General features: G+C 40.2%; 1 protein-coding gene across 5 annotated transcripts in view; it reads left to right on the forward strand.

The window, feature by feature from the left end:
• cux2b (cut-like homeobox 2b) overlaps positions 1-25218 on the forward strand; it is a 118857-nt gene that overhangs the window by 45698 nt on the left and 47941 nt on the right. For all 5 annotated transcript variants that reach the window (XM_083554388.1, XM_083554389.1, XM_083554391.1 and 2 more), the window contains exons 2-3: positions 923-1033; positions 4409-4456. In XM_083554388.1, coding sequence (XP_083410514.1) covers positions 923-1033; positions 4409-4456 — 159 coding nt within the window. The remainder of the gene's footprint in view (positions 1-922; positions 1034-4408; positions 4457-25218) is intronic.

Raw genomic sequence — 25218 nt, forward strand, 5'->3', positions numbered from 1 at the left:
ATTGCTTTTAAGTAAGACTGCAGATTAATTAAAACCTAGTGAATTTCATTCTCCATGTCATGTATGATTCTGATACAGTAATTGAAATGCTGCCCTCTTCCTTTTTAGTCTGCCTTTTTTCCTCATTCTTCACCAGTGGCTGAGCAAAAAGACCTTTGACAATATGAGGGGAAAAATGAGGGGGGGTGGGGGGGGGGGAGAGAGAGAGAGAGAGAGAGAGAGAGAGAGAGAGAGAGAGAGAGAGAGAGAGAGAGAGAGAGAGAGAGAGCAAAGTGGTCTGCTGGCTTGCAGAGAACAGATGGAGAAATTGAATGATTGATCATGGCTGCTTGATTTGCTGGATGCCATAAGGGATTGTCTCCATAAACTTCAATTAGATGAGCAGAGTTGGATGAGTTTGGACAGTGTAGAGAGAAGGGGATTACTGTTTGATTCCTTAAAGACGTTATTAGCACGTGTATGCAATCTGCAGTGCATACATTATGCTTGATTATATTTTTGGATGGCACCGTATGAATACGATTGTATTGACGTGAGGTCAATACTTTAGGTAGCTACACCCTCTGTCTGTCTCTCCTCCCCCCCTACTCTTTCTCTCTCCGGTGTTCCCTGTGCTGTAGTTTCATGACTGTTGCAGAGGTATTGATTACTTCTGATACTGATTATCTAAAAGGCCTTCTGCTACTGTAGGCATTGGATTTATTTTGGTTTAATTATTTATGGGTCTGGGTCTTATGGTAAGCAGTTGCTTTCTATCAGATCATGAAGGATTACACTGTTAATATTCAGCAGTGTATATTTATTTATGTACACACTAAGCTGTGTTTATAACTGTTGGCAGCTCTCTCTAATGTGTACTTCTCTCTCTCTCTCTCTCTCTCTCTCTCTCTCTCTCTCTCTGTTTATCTCTCTGTCTCTGTAGAGGGAGCTAAATTCAGTGGCAACACAACTGGCCGGGCGACAGGAAGAGAGCGAGCACTCCCATAAGCACGTGCTGGAGCTGAGCCGAGAGTTCAAGAAAAATGTCCCTGAGGTGAGTTTGAAGCCTTGTCTCTGGGGGATTTTTATTGTGTGTGGTTGTGTCTTCGTCATATGACATTTTATTTTGCATTTGACTATTTAATCCTTAATTCTTATTCATAGCAAGAGAAATGGCAATTTTCCTTACATATATTCACTATAATCTATTGGGCCAAGTGCAACAAAATACATGCACCTCATGTCTCAGGACAGTCAAAGCACAACTTTTTAAATAAACCCAGACAGACATCAAAATGGTATAAAAGATCCCCCCCCCCCCCCAATTTAATTTTTTCAGCCGTTTGGCCTCTCCTTTGAATCCCCATTTTCCCCTTCTATAATTTTGAACCTTATTGAAGTCACTGATTCCTCTCAGGTAAAGGTGAGGAGGCAACGAAATGCATGTCACGCACCTCTCATTATATAAGCACTGACATTTTACATTTTTCCTCGTTAACAGACCTTTTTTCTCCCCTGACTGTGCTTAAAGACATTTAAAGCTTCAACATTAACCTCCATCAAATTCTCCAGGCTGGAAACGGCAAAGCCTAATTTGCACACCACTTGACACAAATGTCATCAGTGACAATCACGATTTACAGGATTGGCATAGTTCTTGTGTAATGCTTGTATAGTACCGATTCTTTCTTTTTTCTCTCTTTGATGAAGATTACAATAGCCTTTATTAAGCTACGGTATAACCTTTTATATTTACTTTTCGAATCAGCAGCCAAAATTTATATATATATATATATATATATATATATATATATATATATATATATATATATATATATATATATATATATATATATATATATATATATATACAGTGGGTACGGAAAGTATTTAGACCCCCTTAAATTTTTCACTTTTTGTTATATTGCAGCCATTTGCTAAAATCATTTAAGTTCATTTCTTTTCCTCATGAATGTACACACAGCTCCCCATACTGACAGAAAAACACAGAATTGTTGACCTTTTTGCAGATTTATTAAAAAAGAAAAACTGAAATATCACATGGTCCTAAGTATTCAGACCCTTTGCTGTGACACTCATATATTTAACTCAGGTGCTTTCCATTTCTTCTGATCATCCTTGAGATGGTTTTACACCTTCATTTGAGTCCAGAAATTTTTGATTATACTGATTGGACTTGATTAGGAAAGCCACACACCTGTTTATATAAGACCTTACAGATCACAATGCATGTCAGAGCAAATGAGAATCATTAAGGTCAAAGGAACTGCCTGAAGAGCTCAGAGACAGAATTGTGGCAAGGCACAGATCTGGCCAAGGTTCCAAAAAAATTTCTGCTGCACTTAAGGTTCCTAAGAGCACAGTGGCCCCCATAATTCTCAAATGGAAAACGTTTGGGACGACGAGAACCATTCCTAGAGCTGGTCGACCGGCCAAACTGAGCTATCGGGGGAGAAGAGCCTTGGTGAGAGAGGTAAAGAAGAACCCAAAGATCACTGTGGCTGAGCTCCAGAGATGCAGTCGGGAGATGGGAGAAAGTTGTAGAAAGTCAACCATTACTGCAGCCCTTCACCAGTGGGGCTTTATAGCAGAGTGGCCCGACGGAAGCCTCTCCCCAGTGCAGGACACATGAAAACCCGCATGGAGTTCTCCAAGATGGTGAGAAATAAGATTCTCTGGTCTGATGAGACCAAGATAGAACTTTTTGGCCTTAATTCTAAGCGGTATGTGTGGAGAAAACCAGGCACTGCTCATCACCTGTCCAGTACAGTCTCAACAATGAAGCATGGTGGTGGCAGCATCATGCTGTGGGGGTGTTTTTCAGCTGCAGGGACAGGACGACTGGTTGCAATCAAGGGAAAGATGAATGCGGCCAAGCACAGGGATATCCTGGACGAAAACCTTCTCCAGAGTGCTTTGGACCTCAGACTGGGCTGAAGGTTTACCTTCCAACAAGACAATGACCCTAAGCACACAGCTAAAATAACGAAGGAGTGGCTTCACAACAACTCCGTGACTGTTCTTGAATGGCCCAACCAGAGCAATGACTTAAACCCAATTGAGCATCTCTGGAGAGACCTAAAAATAGCTGTCCACCAACGTTTACCGTCCAACCTGACAGAACTGGAGAGGATCTGCAAGGAGGAATGGCAGAGGATCCCTGAATCCAGGTGTGAAAAACTTGTTGCATCTTTCCCAAAAAGACTCCTGGCTGTATTAGATCAAAAGGGGGCTTCTACTAAATACTGAGCAAAGGGTCTGAATACTTAGAACCATGTGATATTTTAGTTTTTCTTTTTTAATAAATCTGCAACAGTGTCAACAATTCTGTGTTTTTCTGTCAGTATGGGGTGCTATGTGTACATTCATGAGGAAAAGAAATGAACTTAAATGATTTTAGCAAATGGCTGCAAAATAAAAAAGAGTGAAAAATTTAAGGGGGTCTGAATACTTTCTGTACCCACTATATATATATATATATATATATATATATATATATATATATATATATATATATATATATATATATATATATATATAATATATAAATTTAGTTTTTTAAATTTAAGCAGTACCATCAAAGATCAAACCATTTTCTTGAATAACTGAATAAGTACATCAAATTGATTATAGCCAAACTTTGTAAGACACACCAGGTCACACCGTGATGGATTTCTTTTCCATTGAAATCAATCAGTGCCTATAGAATTTACCTTTCGTAAACGTGATCGATTGATTTGATATTGTAAGTTATTGATTGTGAGTATAGTGTGTCTAAAGCTCCATTCGCATGTATCTGATATCTCTTAGACATAGCTCAAGCCTGTTTTTTTGGGGGGGATAATAAATCATATATGTATGGAACATCCACACACAAGTAAATACCTTTTGTTCCTCACTGGTTGCAAAAAAAAAAAAAAAAGTTTAATTAAGGAGCGATGAAGGGAAAAAAAAGCATACATTTCTTAGTGGCACACAGGAAAGCCCAAAACTAGTAGACATTCACACTAATGCACATTTATAATTTACACATTCACATTTATTACCCCCGGACATTATATATTTTTTTCTTAACGTTCAAACAGTTGGAGTGGAATGCTTTTTTACCTTTATTTCGCGCTTGTTTTATTTAATCTGTTATACGTAGGCATAGACAAGCGATCAAATACACCTGCAAAGTTCATGAATATCATTTTACAGGCTCAAAATCTGTTTGCATCATAGTTACCTCACACTCATTACAGGAGCATTAAAATAAAAGTGTTTTACAAATGTTCCTTTTTCTCGTTTGTTTATTATTTTCGTGCTACATTGGGATTCACTGGAAAAACCTCATGTGCATCAGTGTTACAGTATTCAGTAATTAGTCTGTTTTTTTTACTTGGTCTTTTTGTTGTTTTTTTTATAGGATGTGCGGGAGATGGTTGCTCCTGTCCTCAAGAGTTTCCAAGCCCAGGTCAGTCAGTCTAATGCACACTGAACCACACTGCCTTTTACATTCCACCATAACACAGTGGATCTACACATAACTATACAAAAACAGTGTGCACTTCTGAACAAAGTATTGCTCTAAAATAAACTCCCATGGTGTTAAACAAATGATTCTCGGTGCTCATTTGATCCCACTGAAAATAAACTCTGTAGGAGTGAATTCACCACCGTAACTTTAGCAGCAGGGATTAAAAAAAAACAAACAAAAAAAAAAAACAGAAAAAAAAGCAATGCTAATGAGAATTAGCAGCAGTTACCATTTAGCAAAACCTCTCACCGGGAGAATAACGTCATCCACATCCGCATTCCACCTTCTTATTGACTGGTATCATTTTACCGGCAGACTCGAGCAGCATCTCCTCTCCATTAACATGCTAAAGTACAGTATAAGTATCTCTGTCTGCCTGCAAATATCCCTCTCTCTTTGACAAGGACCCCCTCTATCTGTCACTCTCTCTCTCTCTCTCTCTCTCTCTCTCTCTCTCTCTCTCTCTCTCTCTCGCTATCTCTCTATCTTCCTGTTATGTGATGGTATGCTCTGTGCCGCTCTTCTGACATGCTTCCTGTTGAGACAGTCATCTGATCTCCACCGAAAAGCCGCTGCACCAACCATTACATGAAGATCATAAATCATATTTGCGAGCCCGCTCCACGGTCCACAAAGCACAGGCGTATTGAAACGATACTGCAAATATGTTTCCAGCCCTCTCACCTCACTCATGAGGAGTGATTCAGTACCACGCCAGAGCGAGTCGAGGCTAAATTTAGCAGCGGTGTGTAGGGCGGCTACGGAATAGGCAATTCCATACCTGATTACAGAGGTTCACAGCTGGCTTAAGAAACCTCTGGTCGTAACGAGAGCATCTAAAAACTCTCCACTATCTGTTTGTGCGATTTGTTACACGGCTTCATTTCGAAGGCATACGAGAACCAGTTTGGTGAAAACACCTTGTTAAGAACAGTCTTAAATGTCAGTGTGTGCGCTTATTGATATTTCTGCACTTATGTTTCTACCAATTGAAAACAATAAGGCTTGAAACTCTGCCTCAGTACCGGTGAAGTTAATGAGAGCGTGCCGAGATGGAGTGATCCTCCTTCATGCAGGTGGTTTGTATGTGCAAACAGTGAACGTGTGTGTGTGTGTGTGTGTGTGTGTGTGTGTAAGTATGTACATGGCTCCTTCAGAAGTTTGTGTGAAGGGCTGTGTACTTTGGGTCCCATTAGGCCTTTCTGCACTTCCCCCTCCTCCTCCCCCGCCTCCCCATCTCTGTACTTTCACTAAGTCCCTGGCGATCCCCGGACCCTTGCTGTGCCACATTTTAAAAGAGAAAGTATGCTCCTTTTGAAGTGTTTGCAACACGACAGGTTCTTCTTTTCTTTTTCTGTTTCATTTCACCGCTTCCCTCCCCTTGTTCCATGCGCCACTTTGCCTGCTAATTATCACTAACCAGCCAGCTGATTAGGAACATGCCGTTGACCTAGATTTCCCGAAGTGTTCGCTCGCACCAATGGTTAATCCCAGCGCTGGTGGATGTCATTGGTCGCTTCAGTTCCTTTCTCTCCTCCTCCTTCTCCTTCTACTTTTTTCCCTTCTTCTTTCTCTCTTGCTTCTCTTTCTGGGTGGAAGCAAGCTAACGAGGTCCCATCAGAGCCAGAGAGAGGTGTTAATTTGGCCTGTGAAGTGGAAAGGAGATTAAGGACAGTGAGGAGCCGAGTTTACGTCTTAAAATACATCTCTGTCCTTATTAATCTGGCGGTCCTGGGAGACTGGGCAGAGCTTTTTGGCTTTATAATGAAGTGTTTTCTAATAAAGGTAAATTTAATACAAAGATTTTTGCAGAGGAGAAGCTCGAGTGAGGTGGTGTAAGGCGCACCTTTTGGCTTTTCAGGCTGCTCAGGGAGAAAGTCCTTGTTCATCGTGAGATTTTTACGCTATTTGCTACTTTTGATGGCAGTTTTTTCCTCCTTACTTTGAGAGCAGTGAGCAAATTGCACCCAGCATTCACCTTTCAGAATAGCACAGAGTTCGCGAAGTACACGTTGCCAAGAGGAGGCCCAGAGAAGTGTGTGAGGTGTCTTTGTGTCGCCGGTTTGAAATGTCAGGCCCAAATTAACCAGTCAGCTAATTTTTCTCACTGTCTTTCTCTCTGCCTCTCTCCCTCGTTGTCTGTTGGTGTTCAAAAAAGAGAAAACATCAGTGCAGGGCCCTAATTATGGAAACTTGCTTTACAAAGATAATCCAAGGAGTAATTTAGCGTGCACAATGAGAGTTGTGGCGCAGCGCAGATGGAGATTCTGATAAATAGTTCGTAACATGTAATTAGCGGCACTGTTCGGTTTCGTGCCATTAACCCCTGCAGCCCAGAAATCATCATCTCCGCTCATTATCAGGCAGAGAGGTACGAAATCCAGCTGTCTTCACATGCAGACTCAGCCCTGCCATTTATCTCGTCCAGCCAAACCTGCCTGCTTACAGCGATTCTGCATAAGACACCTGTATTCTAGGTCACAAAGGCCCCAGCAATTTTCTTCTTCAAGGTGTTGTAACGCTTATGAAACTGCTTTATGTGGTGAATTTTTAATATGTGCATGGAGACTGTTTGTATATGTGTGAGGAGATATGCTCACATCCAGTCAATTTTGAGCATTTTTACTAGTTTTGCTTAAAATCATTCATTATTTTTTAATTACAATTATTATGTATAGAGCACTAGTATATACTATTGTGGGAGGAGAGTTAATTTTTCTTAATAAAAATCGAAATACAAGAAATATGAGAAGCATGTTTGCCTTTTAGACTAAACCTCAGCATGTACATAACGCTGCTAGTGCTGATCAGTGTCGTCTAGACCGTGCTCTAGGTGAAGTCTCTCTGTCTTTGATCATTCTGTGACAAGAGCGGGCCGCTTCCTCCTGCCTTCTTTTTGATTAATTCCTGAAGGAAATGATAATTCATCTTGAATGTATAAATATGTTATGAATCGAGGAATAAATCAGAGAGTAAAGGGATGGTAATTAATTATGGCGAGGATATGTGTGAGAAGAAGAGTTGGGGGGGGGGGGGGGGGGTCGAGCGCATTGTCGTTTCTGGCTTCCTCAGTTTTTATGACAAGAGGTGTAATTACAACCTTCTGGCTGGGCCAAGTTGTACAGGCTTGTGGCTCAGGCAGTCATAAAGCTGCGGCTAATTTTTCTAAAGGCTGTGCAGCAGCGTTATAGCTCAGTGCCTGTTAGAGACAGGAACACTTTTCATCCACTCACATTTTACACACCTATTTGGGACTAGAACCAGGGCACAACTTATATGAGGTAGATGAGCTGCCGTTTAAGTGTACAGATTCCCATAGAAGTGTGTAAGGTGTGACGATTTTTCCTGACTGTATGCAGATTTACTATTAATGGGCAGCATCATTTTCCAAATATTCCTACAATAATTACAACAAGCAAACAGGCATCTCATACAAGTTTTTTTTTTATGCATTATAAAAAGAAATGTATTCACATTTGATAAGGATCTATGTAAAATAATTATTTATACTGCAGAGGAAAGCATTATAGCCAAAATTGTATATTACAGTACTATAGAACTGCAACTTAAATGTTTTTTTAGAGTAGTCAATATGCAGCTTGTATAGTAGTATAAGAATCACTGTATGTCTGAAAATAACTCAACATACAGCCATCATTGTCAAAATAACTGGCAACAGAAGTGAGTACACAAAATAGAGAACCACAATCACCATGTTTTACCTGCAGCTCCACCCGAAAATTGATCAAAGCTTGAAGGATTTGCACTGCTTGAGTCTTTGCTGCTATGGCTGTCTTTTTTTTTTTTTGGTGTGCATTAAAACTTTTTGTACTACTTTTTCATCACAGACATGCCATACCCCTTCCACATGACATCCCATGGCAAAAGCAAATAAAGCATCCCTAAAGCAGTTATAACAACTTCTCAATATAACACTGTGAGCAGTGGTTATAGAGCAAGTCACCTCAGTGTGCTTGGTGATTTTTGTCAACCAAGAAACGGTATTTAAAAAACTGCGATTAACACTTTTCTACCGCCGTGCAATTCTAATTACTAATATATCTCCCACCTCTACCAGGTCTCATGCTCCGACTCTTTCTTGCTTCCAATTTGAATCTTACCATGAGTGTGGAGACCTTTTTAATCAGACACCTCATATAGGTGTGGTGTGACAATTATATCTTATGCCACCTTTCTTCTTTGCCAGTCTGTGTGAATGTTAATGTGGTGCTTGCTCTCTGTCCCTGATACATTAAAATTAGCATTAGTAGATGGCCATAAGCAGGTGAGCTATTATATATTCTTGTCACAGTGGTGACTTTTACCAAGCGCACTGATATCAATAGGCGGGAATCTCCTCCCTGGCTTTAGCACTTGTGTCCTGCATATGTGAACCGGGTGAGATTTCCGCTTCTGCGAGGCAGACTTTACCTGGTGTGAGGAAAAAAACCTTAATTTCTTACTATCTCACTCTGCTCCCAATCCTACCTCTATTTACACACACACACACACACACACACACACACACACACACACACTTCACTCTTCTGTTCTCTCTTTCTCATCCTCTCACTCCAGCCTGTTCTCATGGGAGAGGGTTCACACATGTACTTTCTGAGGCCAGGAGCTACAGTGCAATGCCATCTGTTATATTGCTTTTAATAATAATAAAAAAAACTCATCGAGAGTTATAGTTGGGGCTGAGGAGCTTTATATTACAGTGAATATTAGCAAAGCCACAATGTTTAATACCTGAACAAAAGGCACATGTATTCCATTGTATTCCTTAGTTTACTGCCGTCTTTCATAGACCGAAGCTCTGCAATCAATATGAACAGTTTTCTACAATGGCTTAGGACAACAATTGGCCAATGTGCCAATGTCCATTGTTAAAAAAGTGTTCTACAAAAATAATTAGATTAGAATCGAATAGATTGAGATTATTTCCAATCTGTGCTAAAGAGTCAATTAACTTGTTAGTTCATGCTAGTTGAGCTTAGCTAAAGAAGTATATAAAGTACATCTAAGTAAACAGAGTTTCTCATCTCAAATTCAGCTTTCTCAGCATATGTTTCAGATATGGTGTGTGAGGAAGATATAACAGACTGAAATATTTCATCTCGCAATACACTTTTCTCTTTTCTCGATCGTAATAGTCACTGCGTTCCATCTCTACCGACTAGTACATTTTACCAGCACACTTGTCGGATGTGTACGGCTGCTACATCTAATCAACTAAATGGTTCAAATCTGCAAATTTTGCTTATTTCGTCCAACACACAGCCATAACCCTGCACATTCACACAATTATCCAATCAGATCCAGGTCAAGAGCTTCAGTTAATCATCAAATTAAATCAGAAAGGGGAAAGTGTGATCCTCGTCACTTTAATCGTAGCTGGACTGGAATGAAATTAGGGATGAATTGACTTGTTGTCTGAGATCATGACCACTTTCTTATTGGTTACAGTGAAAATGTAGTAAAAAATCTAATGGAATTGTATAGACATACATCAGATAGTTGCAACATAAACACTTAAAAATATTCTCATGTCATTACAGATTATTGTAATTAGTTTTGAGTAATTTGAGTTAAGGCTTTTGCAGGAGGATCCAATAATTAAAATGTTTAGGAAATTATTTAGGTATTTAATTTTTATTTTAATTATTGATGAATAAAAATCACTAAAAGATCAACTGAAAACATGTGAATTGATTGCTAAAGTAATATTGAGGTGCGGGCCTACTCTCTTTCATAGTGTTTTCATTGCCATGGAGGCAAGTCCCTGTGTGCATGTGAAGGATATTGGTGTGTCGTTGCCATCGCCTCTTGGCTTAAGACAAGTAGAGAATATGTACTCGCGTGCATGCATGTGCGCGCGCGCGAGACCCTTATTTTTAGCTGGTTGGGATTCAGGTGTGTCAGCACATTTTGCTGCCATTGTTGATGAAAGGTTTAATTTTTAACACCATGACAATCCTGAGCTTGGGAGTCACTGTGCCTGAGCGACACTGCTACTGTGCAAATGTTACGCGTGTTTGTTCTTATGCAAAGCACATGGGGGACACACACATACATGCATACACACACACACACACACACTCACACCTGACAGTAAATGCAATATAAAAGAATAAGCATTGAACTCCTAAATTACAAGCCCTTGTTGAAGTATATTTTTACTTGACCCATTGCAGAGGTATTGGAAAACTGCTAAATGATACGTTATTTGACTTATAATCATCAGATATTTGAAGGCAGCAAACATTCTCTACCTATCTAAAAACAACTGACAGTCGAAGGATGGATGGCTGATCAGAAAAGCTTCTATTTTGGGGGAAAAAATTTATGAATGAATGATATCATAGCACCAGTGTGTGAGCCAGTGTACACCAACACTCAGCAGTACACAGATTTCTGGCACATCCAAACCTAATGATTTTAGAGAACAGATGCTGACTATATGGAGTGCTACACAAATAGCTTCGCTTTCCACAAATGGAGAGGAAGTGCCTTTGGTTATGTTTGCCTGAGGGGGGGTGAAACAGATGACATGATGAATCCAGGCCAATATTCTCTCAATCTGAAAGATGGACTGATCCACCCGTAGCTTTCAGGGGAGGATGTGTGGCATGGAGGAGTACCAACAGCCACCGACACTTTTGGCTCGTATGCAGCTGCTGGCAGGAGTGCAGTCAAATTAGCCAATAAAAATGTGCGAAATGTGTGGCAGTGTGCCGGGCGAAGATGCGCCAAGAGAAATAAACTTCACCACTTGACTGCACATGAGGCAGGGAATTAAAAAAAGTCATGTAAGCATGAAACACGCTGTGTGCTCGTCCTAAAAGCAGGAACCAAGTCTAATTTCGACTTTAGATCAGACTGTCTGGGTGGAAAAAAGGGCTTCATATTTGGGGATTCGTTTATTTCTTGTTCACAGGGAAGAACCCAGACTGGATGTGAGCCTTACACAAACTGAAGTATTAGACTACACAGTGCTATAGCTTTACATTTTCTCTCATGTCTTTGCAACATTATTCTACGTAGAATTTACAGAATCTAAGATAGTATTAAAATATTTATTGACCCATACATATTATTTTATGAATGAGCTTTCCATCTTTACCAAGAGTCAACTGTGGGTTAAGTGAGACTAAGTGTATGATTTCACATCATCATGGTTAATTAGAAATAAAAACACAAAAAGAGGATAAGTGTTTTGTCAATGACCCGACCTGATCATTTTAATCTACCGTTTTCCAAGTCTCCAAGTGCGGTGAGCTTCTTGTGTCTGAGCCAGCAGAAGTCTGAATCCTCCAGAGTTTTCATTTAACATCATGTTGGCGTGTGAAGTGTAATTTCAGTGGAATCTAAACACACTAATTAAATATCGCAACTTTCTGAAGCAGCTTTTCCTAAAGGTACCTGAAATTTTAATTTAGACTTCAAAAGAGACTCGACTTTAAAGTAAATCTATTGTTTTTCATTTAGACTTGCAATTTTCTCCCCTTCTCACAAAAGCAGCGCGGTATGCACTTATGATTGATCTGGTAATTAAAATATGCAGAGAGGCAAAATATTAACCGCTTCTTTTTGTTTTAGAAAACAGTCGACACTTTTTTCCTCTGCAGATAATTAAATTTTGCACATTGATGTTCTTTACACAGCATTCATCGGACTCATTATTTTTCCATTTTCATCTTTCTGCTGAGAGATCGATAGATTGATAAAATGATGGAGCTAATCTTAAATAATGCACAAGGAGAAAAGTTACACTTACTTTGCTGCTGGCAAAGTGTTTGAACTTTCATTCTCCTTCCAAATTACAAGCAATCCTTCATTTGAGCAGACCTGACCATACCCACTGAAACAGCCCTTAGTCTTCATCATGTCAACTGCACCTGGAAGGGAAAGAGTTAACCCTATTCAATTCATTTCCTTTCCCTCGTCTTGGAAAAATATAGAATGCCACATGTTACAGATCGATGGATGTCAAGACTAATACCCAAAACTAAAAAAGAAACTGGCAATTCGAAGACCGAGAACATAAAGTAGGCCAATTAGTACCTTGGGAACATTTTGCAGGGAGAGATAGCAGCACAAAATGTCATTTGCGTGAGTGTTCAGGCCGATTGTTTATAATATGACCTGACAGTTTTGGGCTCTTCAATATTGGATTAAGTACAATACTAATTAACAGAGGTGCAGTGGGTGAGAAGCAGAGAAGAGCTTTTACAACATGAAACAGGAAATGAGATTCCTTTGCATTAGTGTATTTCTTTGAGAAATGGAAGATAGAGCTAAAAGTAAATGGTGTTTCCTAAGGAATATAGAAAATGGTATTTTGTTGTGTTTGCTTTCTGCCATTACCCTTGTGGTATGCTGCCATTCATTGGATCCCAGTATTCAACTAGATAACTAGAGTAATTTAGGCTTTAATGCCAAGCTATTCAGTATTTACTGATTTTGCTGTTGTTTTTCAAAAATGTAATTCAACACCTTAGATCAGTGTTTCAGTGTAGACATCCAAGTATTGTTAATTTCCCCACAGGGCTTTATGGAAAACACAATGTCTTCCACATAAAAGCCACAGGTCTAATTGTTTACCCAAAGAAACAGTGATCATGCTCTTTTTAAGTGGGTGCTGAAGGACTTCAGTTCCAGGAGAAATGTTTATTGGCTCGGGTAGGGCTGGACTAAGTGTGGTCACAGCATTTATGCATGCCTAAGTGAGATTATACATGTATCCTCACTGGGCATAGTGTGCATATATGTAAAGGTGTTTGGGGTCTAAGGACCTGACTGGGCAAATGTATTTGTGTGTGTGTGTGTGTGTGTGTGTGTGTTTATCCCCTCTCCAGCTGAGTTGTGAGATGTGAAGTATGACTGAAGGTGCGCCGAGAGTCAGCAATGTAGCCGTTTTATTACATTTCATACTGAGAGCAATTTTTGCCAGTGGTTTGAAGGGTAGGTCTTATTCCCCAACTAAGTGTCTAGGGAATCTGAGCAAAAGCATATTTATTCACACACATTCCCTTATTTTGACTTTCCTTGCCTCACCAAATCCAGCTTTGCTTGGAACTGCACTGTGTAAAACTGCCAAGTTCTGGATTGCGTGACATGAAAATGTTCTTTTGTGTATCTGTTCGAATATCAAACACCTGCATCTCATGTCACCGTTATCAGCATTCTGCAACCCACACAAATTCACGCTCCTTGTCTCTTTTTTTTTTTTTTTTTTTTCTCTTTTTTTTTTTTTGCTGTCACAGGCTTCATGACTTGCATCAGTCTGTGTTGTCCCGTGGGCCGGGCTCAATCATAAGAACATCATAAATTATTCATGATTGCACACAGTCTTGTACTTAAGGGAACAAGCAGGGCCAGTTACCGTAGAACCAAAGCTCAAAGGCCACTCACAGTCATATCAGACCTACTGGGCTTTATGAAGAATGATTTCTCACAGATTAAAACATTTGCATGCATTTTACAACGGTTTTACAAAAACAGAAATGCAAATTTTCACACATTATTTGCTTATAGTAGAATATAACTTTTTTTTTTGTAATACCTACATGCAATCACTGTGTAAAGAAAAACGCATAAAATCATGCAGATACAGGTCAAGTGTTTCATTAAGTGCTAACAGTCGCATCAAACATCAGTATGGTGGTTGGTGCCAGACAGGCTGGTTTGAATATTTCCAAAACTGCTGATATACTGGGATCTTCACACATGAATGTCGATAAAGTTTACACAAAGTGGTGTGAAGAAAAAAAAAAAAAAAACAGCAAGTGCGCAGTTCTTCTCTGGGTCGAAAATTCCTTGATTATGAGAGCAAAATAACATAACTGTTAAGTTGATAGGACGAATATAATAACTTTAATAATTGCTCTTTACAAATAAGGAGGGCAGAGAAGCCTCTCAGAATGCATAACATATCCAACCTAAAGGTGGACTGGTTCTAGCAGCAGAAGGTCACATCAGGTTCAATTCCTTTCAGAAATGAACAGAAATCTGAGGCTACGGTGGACTCAGGCTCATTGTATATGTTAATTCATCTATGCTTATGCTTTCCTCTGATCTATAATAAACAAATACAATAAAAAATTGGACAGAATCATATTAAGTAATGATTTTAATTTATTACTTCGTTTATATAATAAAATGTGTAAAAATTATAATTATCTGGTGATTACTCATAATTATAGTGTTCCCCTTATGCTATGGAATACAAAAGAAATGTGCGGCCCCTGACCTAAACATTTTTTACCAAGCAAAAATAAGGAAATATCCTGTGCAATTATAAAGAAATAAAATGAACAATAAAGCAAAAAATGTTAACATATATTACCATATGAATAGTATTCATTCACCTTCACTATGATGTCTTTATATTCATTGAATGCATTGTTGGACAGTGGTGTTAGGGTGCAGGATGGCATGTATACATAATGTAGAACTTTGGTTAAGCAGAACTAGTACTTAACTTCTGGTAAAGGTGCCTGATGTTGTCACTTATCAAACCAAGATGACAGAAGAGCACAAGATGACAAGCTTATTTTTAATTGCAAAGTGAAAAGACTTTTGACCTTCTTACCTAAAGGACTTTTGACTTTAAAGTATGGCTCTATCTTTCCTATGTTTCCTTAATTGCACACCCTTGTGACTAAATAAGTAACCAAGTAACTAAGACCATATTGTTGTGTGACTATGTAATGATTGCCTCCCTATACAGTCTGTCCTGATTTACCTACAATAAATCTACAGCAAGGTATTCTAGTAATAACTAATCATGCATAAGGTAGCAGTCTCATTCAATCTAGTATCTTCTTCTTCTTTCGGCTTCTCCCATTAGGGGTCGCCACAGCGGATCATCCGTTTTCATACCCCCCTGTCCTCTACATCTGCCTCTTTCAAACCAACTACCTGCATGTCTTCCCTCACCGCATCTATTAACCTCCTCCTTGGTCTTCCTCTTTTTCTCCTTCCTGATGGCTCCATTCTCAGCATTCTCATATGGATATACCCCATGTTCCTGCTCTGCAAATGTGCAAACCATCTCAATCGCGCCTCCCTCACCTTGTCTTCAAAACGTCCCACATGCGATGTCCATCTAATAAACTCGTTTCTAATTCTGTCCATCCTCGTCACTGCCAAATAAAAACCTCAAAATCTTCAGCTCTGCTACCTCCAGCTCCACCTCCTGTCTTTTAGTCAATGCCACTGTCTCTAAACCATACAACATCGCAGGTCTCACCACAGTCCTGTAAACTTTCCCTTTCACTCTTGCAGATATTCTTTTGTCAGAAATCACTCTTGCCACTCTTTTTCACCCACTCCACCTTGCCTGCACTTTCTGCTTCACTTTCCTAACACACTCTCCATTACTTTGCACTGTTGTACCAGAACTCCTCCACCTTCACCATCTCTTCTCCCTGCAACCAAACCACTCCACTGCCCTCCCTCTCATTCACACACATGTACTCATGTACTCTACTATAATTAAACTCTTGATGTCACCCAAATAAGGATGGGTTCCCCTTTTGAGTCTGGTTCCTCTCAAGATTTCTTCCTCATAACATCTAAGGGAGTTTTTCCTTGCCACAGTCGCCATTGCTTGCTCATGAGGGATAAATGCACACTATTCACCTTGACTGTTGATTTCTGTAAAGCTGCTTTGAGACAATGTCTGTTGTGAAAAGCGCTATAGAAATAAACTTGACTTTACTTGACTCTGTCTTACTCCTACTGACTTTCATTCCCCTTCTCTCCAGCGCATACCTCCACCTCTCCAGGCTCTTTTCAACCTGCTCTCTACTCTCACCACAAATCACATCATCATCCGCAAACATCATAGCCCAACTCCTGTCTGACCTTTTCCAATAGCACTGCAAACAGAAAAGGGCTCAGAACCGATCCTTGATGCAGACCCATCCTCCACCTTCAACCAGTCTGTCGTTCCTACTGCACACTTCACAGCTGTCCCACTGTCCTCATACATGCCCTGCACCACCCTCACATACTTTTCTGACACAGCTGACTTCCTCATACAATACCATACAACTCCTCTGTCGGCACCCTGTTGTAGTCTTTCCCTAAATCCACAAACACACAATGCAACTCCTTCTGACCTTCTCTATACTTCTTCCTTCAACATTCTCAAAGCAAATAAGTCATATGTGGTGCTCTTTCTCTGCATGGAACCATACTGTTGCTCACAGATGGTCACCTCTTCTCTCAGCCTGGATTCCACTGCTCTTTCCCATAACTTTGTGTGACTGATCAACTTAATTCCCCTGTAGTTACTGCAGGTCTGCACATCTCCCTTATTCTTAAAGATCGGTACCAGCTCACTCCTTCTCCATTCCCCAGGCATCCTCTCACCTTCCAGAATCTTGTTAAACAACCTGGTTAAAAACTCCACTGCCATCTCTCCTAAACATCTCCATGCTCCTACCGTTATGTCATCTGGTCCAGCCGACTTTCCACTCTTCATCCTCTTAATCGCTGCTCTCACTTCCTCCTTGCTAATGCTAACCACTTCCTGCTTCACCATCTCCCCACTATTCAACCTTCTCTCTCTCTCATTTTCCTCGTTCATCAGCTGCTCAAAATACTCCCTCCATCTTCCCAACACACTCTCCTCACTAGTCAACACATTTCCATCTCCATCCTTTATTGCTCTAACTTGCAACACATCCTTCCCAGCTTGATCCCTCCGCCTGGCCATTCGGTACAAATCCTTTTCTCCTTCCTTAGTGTCCAACTTCATATACAGCTCCTCATATGCCTTTTCAATTCAATTCAGTTCAATTCATTTTTATTTGTATAGCGCTTTTAACAATGAACATTGTCTCAAAGCAGCTTTACACAGATAATGTGGTGATTATAAAATGAATGTTCTTTATAAGTGTAAGTTTGTCCCTGGTGTGCGAGCCGGTGGCGACTGTGGGAAGGACAAACTCCTCAAGATGGCATAAGGAAGAAACCTTGAGAGATACCAGACTCAAGAGGGAACCCATCCTCATCTGGGTTGCACCGGATGTCCATTTATTGCAGATATACGATGTTGCGGGGTACAGTGATGGTGATCAGAGGCAAACTGTAGTCCTGAGTCAATGTAGCAGACTGTTGACATTAACTACAATCCAAATCCATCCTCAAAGCTCCCAGTCTTTCTCCGGAATTTTCACGGAACCACCCAAGGCGTTGATGAGAAACCATCCCCAGCTGCACAGAGTGGCTTCCAAACTAAGAGAACACTATCCAGAGGCAGGCCTGGTGAAGTGGTAAGATCTGCAGAGGAAAGAGGGGCAGGAACAGTGGTCACTGGAACCTCAGGAGCGAGAAAGAGAGAGAGAGAGAGAGAGAGAGAGAGGGAGAGGTGTGACAGGAAGAGAAGGATATGGATTATCATGTGTCCTTATTGTTGTATGAAAGTTAAGGACACTGTGCAGTTGGGACTCTGGCAAGACTCGCTATGGCAGCATTACTAAAAGGGAGAACCAGAAGGTAACACAGACATGAGGGATCTCTGGGATAAGAGAAGACCCACCACACCGTCATCAGCAAACTTGAGCGAACGTGTGAGAGTGAGGGGACAACAGCATACAAATTTCCCAGTTCACCAAACACTCTATATCCATGATCCCTCCAAATCTGCTTTTGCCTCCTGTAACGACATTATATATCTAATATTTCTAAGATAAAGAAAGGCGATCCTGGTAATATTATTCACATGAGCCTTAAAGGAAAGACTAGGGTCAATAATTACACCAAGTTTTTGACTGCTGTACACACTGAGATAGAAACACCATCCAGAAATGCTACGTAATCGGAAAGTTTACTTCTAGCTGCATGTGGTCCTAGTAAAAGTACTTCCATCTTATCCGAGTTGAGCAGAAGAAATTTATTAAGCATCCACTGTCTAATGTCCTTTACACACTCCTCAACATTGTTAAGCTGATCTCTCTCATCTGGCTTTGCTAAAATATACAGCTGTGTATCATCAGCAAAGCAATGGAAGCAAATACCATGTTTATGTATAATTTCACCCAGAAACAGCATATATAAAGAGAAAAGCAGTGGGCCTAAGACAGATCCTTGCGGAACACCAAACTTTACCTCAGAGAGAGTGGAGAACTCACCATTTACATCAACAAACTGATAGCAATCAGTCAAATAAGACCTAAGCCAAGAGAAAGCTGTTCCCTTTATTCCAACAATGTTCTTAAGTCTAGCAAGCAGTATAGAATGATCAGTGGTGTCAAAAGCTGCACTAAGGTCGAGCAAAACAAGTAAAGAGACAAAACCCTGATCAGAGGCCAATAACAGGTCATTTACCACCTTAACAAGCCCCGTCTCTGTGCTATGATGGGGCCTAAATCCTGACTGATACATTTCAAAAATGTTATTCCTAAGTAGTTGTGAGCATAACTGCTGTTCTACAAACTTTTCAAAAAAATTTTATATAAAGGGGAGGTTTCCTTGGCTTTCGCCACATCCCTTTACCTGCTGCTGCATCTCCTTGTACTCCTTCTCCTACTTTTCTCATCACTCTGTTGATCCCAATTCTGTTTCGCCAACCTCTTTCTTCTTATGCTTTAATGCACTTCCTCATTCCACCACCACGTCTCTTTGTCTTCTTTCTATTTCCAGATGTCACACCAAGTACCTTTCTAGCTGTCTCCCTTATCACTTCTGCAGTGGTTGCCCAATCAATCAGCACATCTTCACCACCACCTCCTCCTTTACTTCCTTCTTCAGTTTCCACCATCCTATTCTTCTTTCAGTCCTCACTCTCCTCCTCTTCTTCTTCACCTCCAAAACCATCCTACAGACCACCATCCAATGCTGTCTAGCTACACTGTCCCCTGTCAACACCTTACAGTCTCCTATCTCCTTCAGGTTGCATCTCCTACACAGAACATAGTCCACCTGTGTGCACCTTCCTACACTCTTATACGTCACCCTATGCTCCTCCTTCTTCTTAAATTAAGTGTTCACAACTGCCATTTTCATCCTTTAAGCAAAATCTACCACCATCTGCCCTTTCACATTCCTTTACTTAAAGCCATACCTACCCATCACCTCCTCATCACCTCTGTTCCCTTCACCTACATGCCCATTAAAATCTGCCCCGTTCACCAATCGTTCATTCCTAGGTACACCTTCTAGCACTTCATCTAACTCACTCCAGAACTTTTCCTTCTCCTCTATCTCACAACCCATTTGTGGAGCATAGACACTGATGACATTTATTATCACCCCTTCAACTTCCAGCTTTATGTTCATCACCCTATCAGAAACTCTCTTCACCTCCACTATACTCTTCCTTTAGGATCACCCCCACACCATTTCTCTTTCCATCCACACCATTATAGAATAGCTTAAATTCCCTTTCAATGTTCCTGGCCTTACTCCCTTTCCACTTGGTCTCCTAAACACACAACATATCTTTTTTTCTCTGCTTCATCATATCAGCTATCACTCTTCCTTTACAAGTCATAGTACAAACATTTAAAGTACCAACCCGAACCTCCACTCTCCTACACTCTTCCTTTTCCTGCTGTTTTTGTTGAGGTTTTCCTCCCTGCCTTCTCCTCCTTTGACCAACAGTAGCCCAATTTCCACCGGTACCCTGTTGGCTAACAATACCTGTGGCAGTTGTTGGTAACCCGGGCATCGACCGATCAGGTATGAATTTCTCTTTCACAAGCCACATATTTGATTTGACACGTTTTACGCTGATGCTCTTCCTAACGCAACCCTTCCCATTTATCTGGGTTTGGGACCGGCACTAAGAGTGCACTGGCTTGTTTAACCCTAATGGCTGGGTTACATTCAATCTAGTATACTAAGTGCAATAGAACTACTACAGTGTGTATCAATAACGATTTGATATGTATGAAATTATACAATATCCCAGACGGAATGCAAAACATGATTTAGATTAGTCCACACATCATTGTATAAAGTTTGCAGTCTTGCCTAGTTTTAGCAAAATAGGTTTTTGTCCCATTGTTAAAATACTTGAGCGTTGATGCTGAGACTAGGACTAGTGCTACTCTTTGTTCTTACCTGAAGCTAATTATAGACAGCACCAGTGATTTGTCTTTTGACAGTTTTCAGACCAACATGAGAGCTGCGAAAGGGAACGATATCTCTCAGTAAAATATGTATGACATCGAAAAGCCTTACAGGTTATTATAAATTAATGAGTGGTGGGGATAGAGTCATAAAAAATAGCCTTCTCTGGCTGGCTTTTTTTTTTTTTTTTTTTTTTTTTTTTTTATAAATAATGTTAACACCTTAATGTGAAGGCATGCCTGTATTTTACAGCTGCATAAATACCTGAGGTCTTCACTGGACCTGCGGATAGTGGTTACATCATGTTAACACCATGCGGCTTCTTGTTCATCATTACCATTAACACAGAGACATTGGGCATCATCCTGGGATTCATTGGCGCTTCACTAAACAAAGAGTTTGGAACCTCTGTAGGTTTAGAGATAAGGAACAGTTTCTCGGTTCTGCTGTTTTTTTTTTTTCACTTTACCTTCTTCACTTTTTGTTTTCCGCTGAAGTGACTCGAACTGTCGCCCCTGAACACTTCACGGTAATGACGGAAGACACTGTACAAAATTGCCTTATTTATGGTGGTAATGTTAGCTGTCTGTTCCGGTGTCGCTCTTGCCGGAGACGGCCCGATTGTGGCAGCCGCTCTGAAGTGAATTTGCTGAGCGACTACCTGGAAACATCAACAGTCATTAATTATGCAAAACTCGCCTCACCGCAGGAGCCGGCGAGCTGCTCGCTACGGCTGCGCCGGCTCCTATTAGAGTCAATGCGCTCTACAATGAGCCCCTGCTGCCTCCCTTCAAGGATTACACATACAGACACACATGGACTCCGATTTACACAGAACCACACACACTCACAAGGACACATGCATGAAATGTTTCTCAGTTTAGTACAGCATCGCAAGCATGTTTTTGCTGCTCAGGCATCGCACGCTACCGGCCAGCCTCTCGAGATGGTTTTATTAAGTAGCCTTGTGATTTGGCTAAAAATGAGAATAAGCATGCGTGCTGTCTCTGCCCCAGCGCCTTCATCAGTCACTGTGCAATTCCCCCTTCTCTCCTGCCGCTGCCACGCTTTATTTCACTTCTTTTTCTGGCCTCAGATTGTCTGTGTACTGCTATTTTTTGCTAAGATGTAAAAGGGAAGAGAATGTGACAGACCTGACACATAATATTTCACACGCGGAGGGCCAGGGCGGGAGGGGTAGCAAGTGTTTGTCATCTAGGCACTTTTTTTTTATATATATATATTTGGGGTGGGAGTTGAGGGGGGTGTCAGGGGGTGTTGTATAAGATAGAAATATGTCTGTCACTACGTCTTGCTTGGAAAGCCATGTTAAAAGATTTTGTGGAGTTTTTAATAATATTGTAATGCAAATTGAATTAACCAAATCTGACCATAGAACAGCAGAGAGAGAGAGAGAGAGAGAGAGAGAGAGAGAGAGAGAAAGAGAGAGAGACGGTAAGAGCACAAGAGATGGAGAGAAAGAGAGAGAGAGAGAGAAGGAAAGAGAGAGATAGAGAGGTGTGTGTGTGTGTGTGCGCGTGTGTGTGCGCGCCATGTAAAAAGGGACATGTTGTCCTCTCTCCCTTCTGTCTTTTGTGTTCTGCGAGCCACTTGTGAGTTTTTTTTTTTTCCCCCTTTTAAGCGGATGCTCTGTTGGCATGATGTCCTGTTACACTGAAACAAAGGCAACGTTGACACTGGTAATTAATTAGGCTATTATGCCTTCTGCAATGATAATTGCTTGGCTGGAAAGTCACCAGCTTTGTAAGGGAGAGAGGAGAACCATGCCAAGCAAGATCCATCCATCACCCCACAAACCCCTGTCCCTGTCGCTCTCTCTCCCTCTATCTCTCTTTCTCTCTATCTCTTCGTACCAAGACCCTGGACTGGGACTGGCTGCATTCTTAGAATGGATGAGAGCTGTAGTGTGATATACAGAGAGGAACCTTAGTGCTTATAGTGATAGTACATTTTCAGAGTGTCATTGTGAACGATAGCACGTGATCATGAGGAGGCTACTTGTGCACACCCTTGTCTCCTACAGAGGGTAGATAAAGGAGAATGATTTCCTGTATTTCACTGACATCTTTGTGTACAAAATAAAGCTATTTTATTAATTTTATACCTTTTTTCTTTTTACTTGGAATTTTTTTTTTTCGCATCATTTATTTATCAATCTCCTATTCTTCTCATTTGTAAGAAATCCACCATAAGCTTTACTTACTATTTCCAATCTTTGTCAATTTTGTTTTTTTGGGGGGAAGAAATCTTCTTGAGTTTTGAACTACAAAGATTTCAAATGAAGGCTCTAGACACAACCTTTTGTCTATTTTGCACTACCTACACTACTACTTTTACCTTTTTTCTCAAACATCCTGGATTTTATTCTGGTGACTTTAAGGGTATAAGGAGAGAGGATCAGAACGAAGTTTTGTGCGGGTTCAGAAAGGCTCCAGTTTCTGGGGTTAGTGGCTTGAGCAGGATTTGGGAACAGTGTTACGGCAAGGAGGGTGGATCAGGGAAACATTTTGATCTAGGTTTAATGTCTCACTCTCTCATGGATTTGTGGCTGTGCCTGCACCTGTAGACGACCTGCCGGATGATAATGAGGGTTGAAAAATGGGTCTGCAGTCATTCTGTGATTGAGGATTCTAATAGAACTGTTCTCACAGACTTTATATTTGATAAAGTGCCTAAAGCCTTTTTTTTTTAGTCTACTGGATAGGTGTGCATTTAAAACGTTTCTATCTTTTTTTTTTCTTTTTTTTTTGCAGAATATTCAGAGATTCAGCACTAGAATTATTTTGGGTTAAATGTATATGCAGTAGCTTAGAATACTCATTTCTAGCAACGGTCACTCATTTCTTAAATGGTTGGTTTGATAGATAATACTGTAATTGCATATATGATATTAAGTATAAAGGCATAATATTAAACTCTGAATATGGCTAATAAGTAGGTTTTAAGTTAAATAGGTATGTGGAGTGTATTAATAGTGTCATATTTATTTATTTGCTCTTTGAATAATATTCAAAATATTTAATATTAAACAACATTGCTTGAGCCAACATCATAAGGAAAATGCTGAATCAGAATCATGCATAAATAGCAGATTTGTCCTCACTGTCTACAGTTCAGCATTTCTACCATAACTAACTCTCATATTTATTAAAGAGAGAATGTTTTATTCGACCATTACAACTACACATACTTAACCAAGATGAAGTAGTCGATGTAACCCTGTAAACATCTGGCAAACCTGGATATATCTGCAGTTAGCTAAACTTTAAAGTCTAAAAAAGACTACTGTTACAGGTTATTGAAAATAAATTTAAGATTTGACATTGTACACAAGAAGATAAAGTTAAGACTGAAGATGATTCAGCAGGTAATTAGGTGTTTCAAGTTCCAGAGCATTAGAGAACATTTAAAGCTGAACAATGTTTTGCTTCTAAATGACTTTCACAAAAACCTCTGTCTTTATACAAGTGAAGAAAATGTAAAAACAGGCTTATCAGCTAATAATACAGTGACTGGTCATCAACCTAACAGGGATGCAGTCAAAGCCCTTTGCTGTTCATGCTGTTCATGTTCATGTATGATATCAGTTAGAAAAATATAAAGGGCACTGAATAATCTACAGTAATCCTAGTTGTAGCTTGCCCCATCAATACACAATAAACATGGTAAAACCCGAAGGTTTGTAAGATTTGTAAGATCCTACTAAGAAATGTAGACCCTTTGTTTGAGTTCTGCTGTGCAGGATGATGTATTGGAATGGACCATAAGTCCTTGTAGTGCCATCCAGTAATTAAAACTGACCTATACCTGTAAGACCTATTAACCATCATGCCCAACCAAGAAAGATGGACAACACAGCAGCTCGAAAAAAGTATGGCCTCCTGATTGCTTCTGACGGGCCACACATTATCACGCCTATAAAAGTCTGGTCTATAAAGTCTGTAAAGTCATAAGGTACACCTGATGGTTCTGCAGCTGTGAGAACTTGATTAACGTGTACCCCCAGAGCAGCCAGCAAAGAAACAATCATTTCACAGCACATCATCTCTTCACGTCTGTACCACCAGTGTCAAAAAAACTGTAGTGGATGCACATTTTGCACCACAGAGCGAAGACTGCCAGCAAGTCCTGGAAAGATCAAGGTTCATTTGAAGATTTCCTTTTGCAGACCTGCTGCTTCTCTCTTACAGAAGCAGTAACAGTATCCACTCAACCCCCCTACTAGTACTGCTCATTCATTAGCTAACCAGCTGTGTCATTTCTGCTGTGCTGGGAATTGTCTACCATAACATGGTCTGAGTAGATCATAACCTGTGTGTAGCAGTACACACAAGATACAAGTGAATCTGGAAACTGCCTTCTGTTCTTTTGTATTTTTGAAAATCATCTTTACCCATTGATTTAGAATTTATGAAGCTGCTCAGGAGGCTTTCTACTAGCTGCAAGCATAAGTGCTAAGTACTATTAGCTGTTCTTGGTGTACATATTCTGTATATATTCTTGTATTTCATGCACAGTTAATTATTGTGTATTTGTTAATCATAAAAAAGCAGATCCATCAACTATGTTTGTTATCTGAGAATATCTGT

Source organism: Silurus aristotelis, assembly GCF_946808225.1.
Source record: "Silurus aristotelis genome assembly, chromosome: 11".
Classification (NCBI taxonomy): domain Eukaryota; kingdom Metazoa; phylum Chordata; class Actinopteri; order Siluriformes; family Siluridae; genus Silurus; species Silurus aristotelis.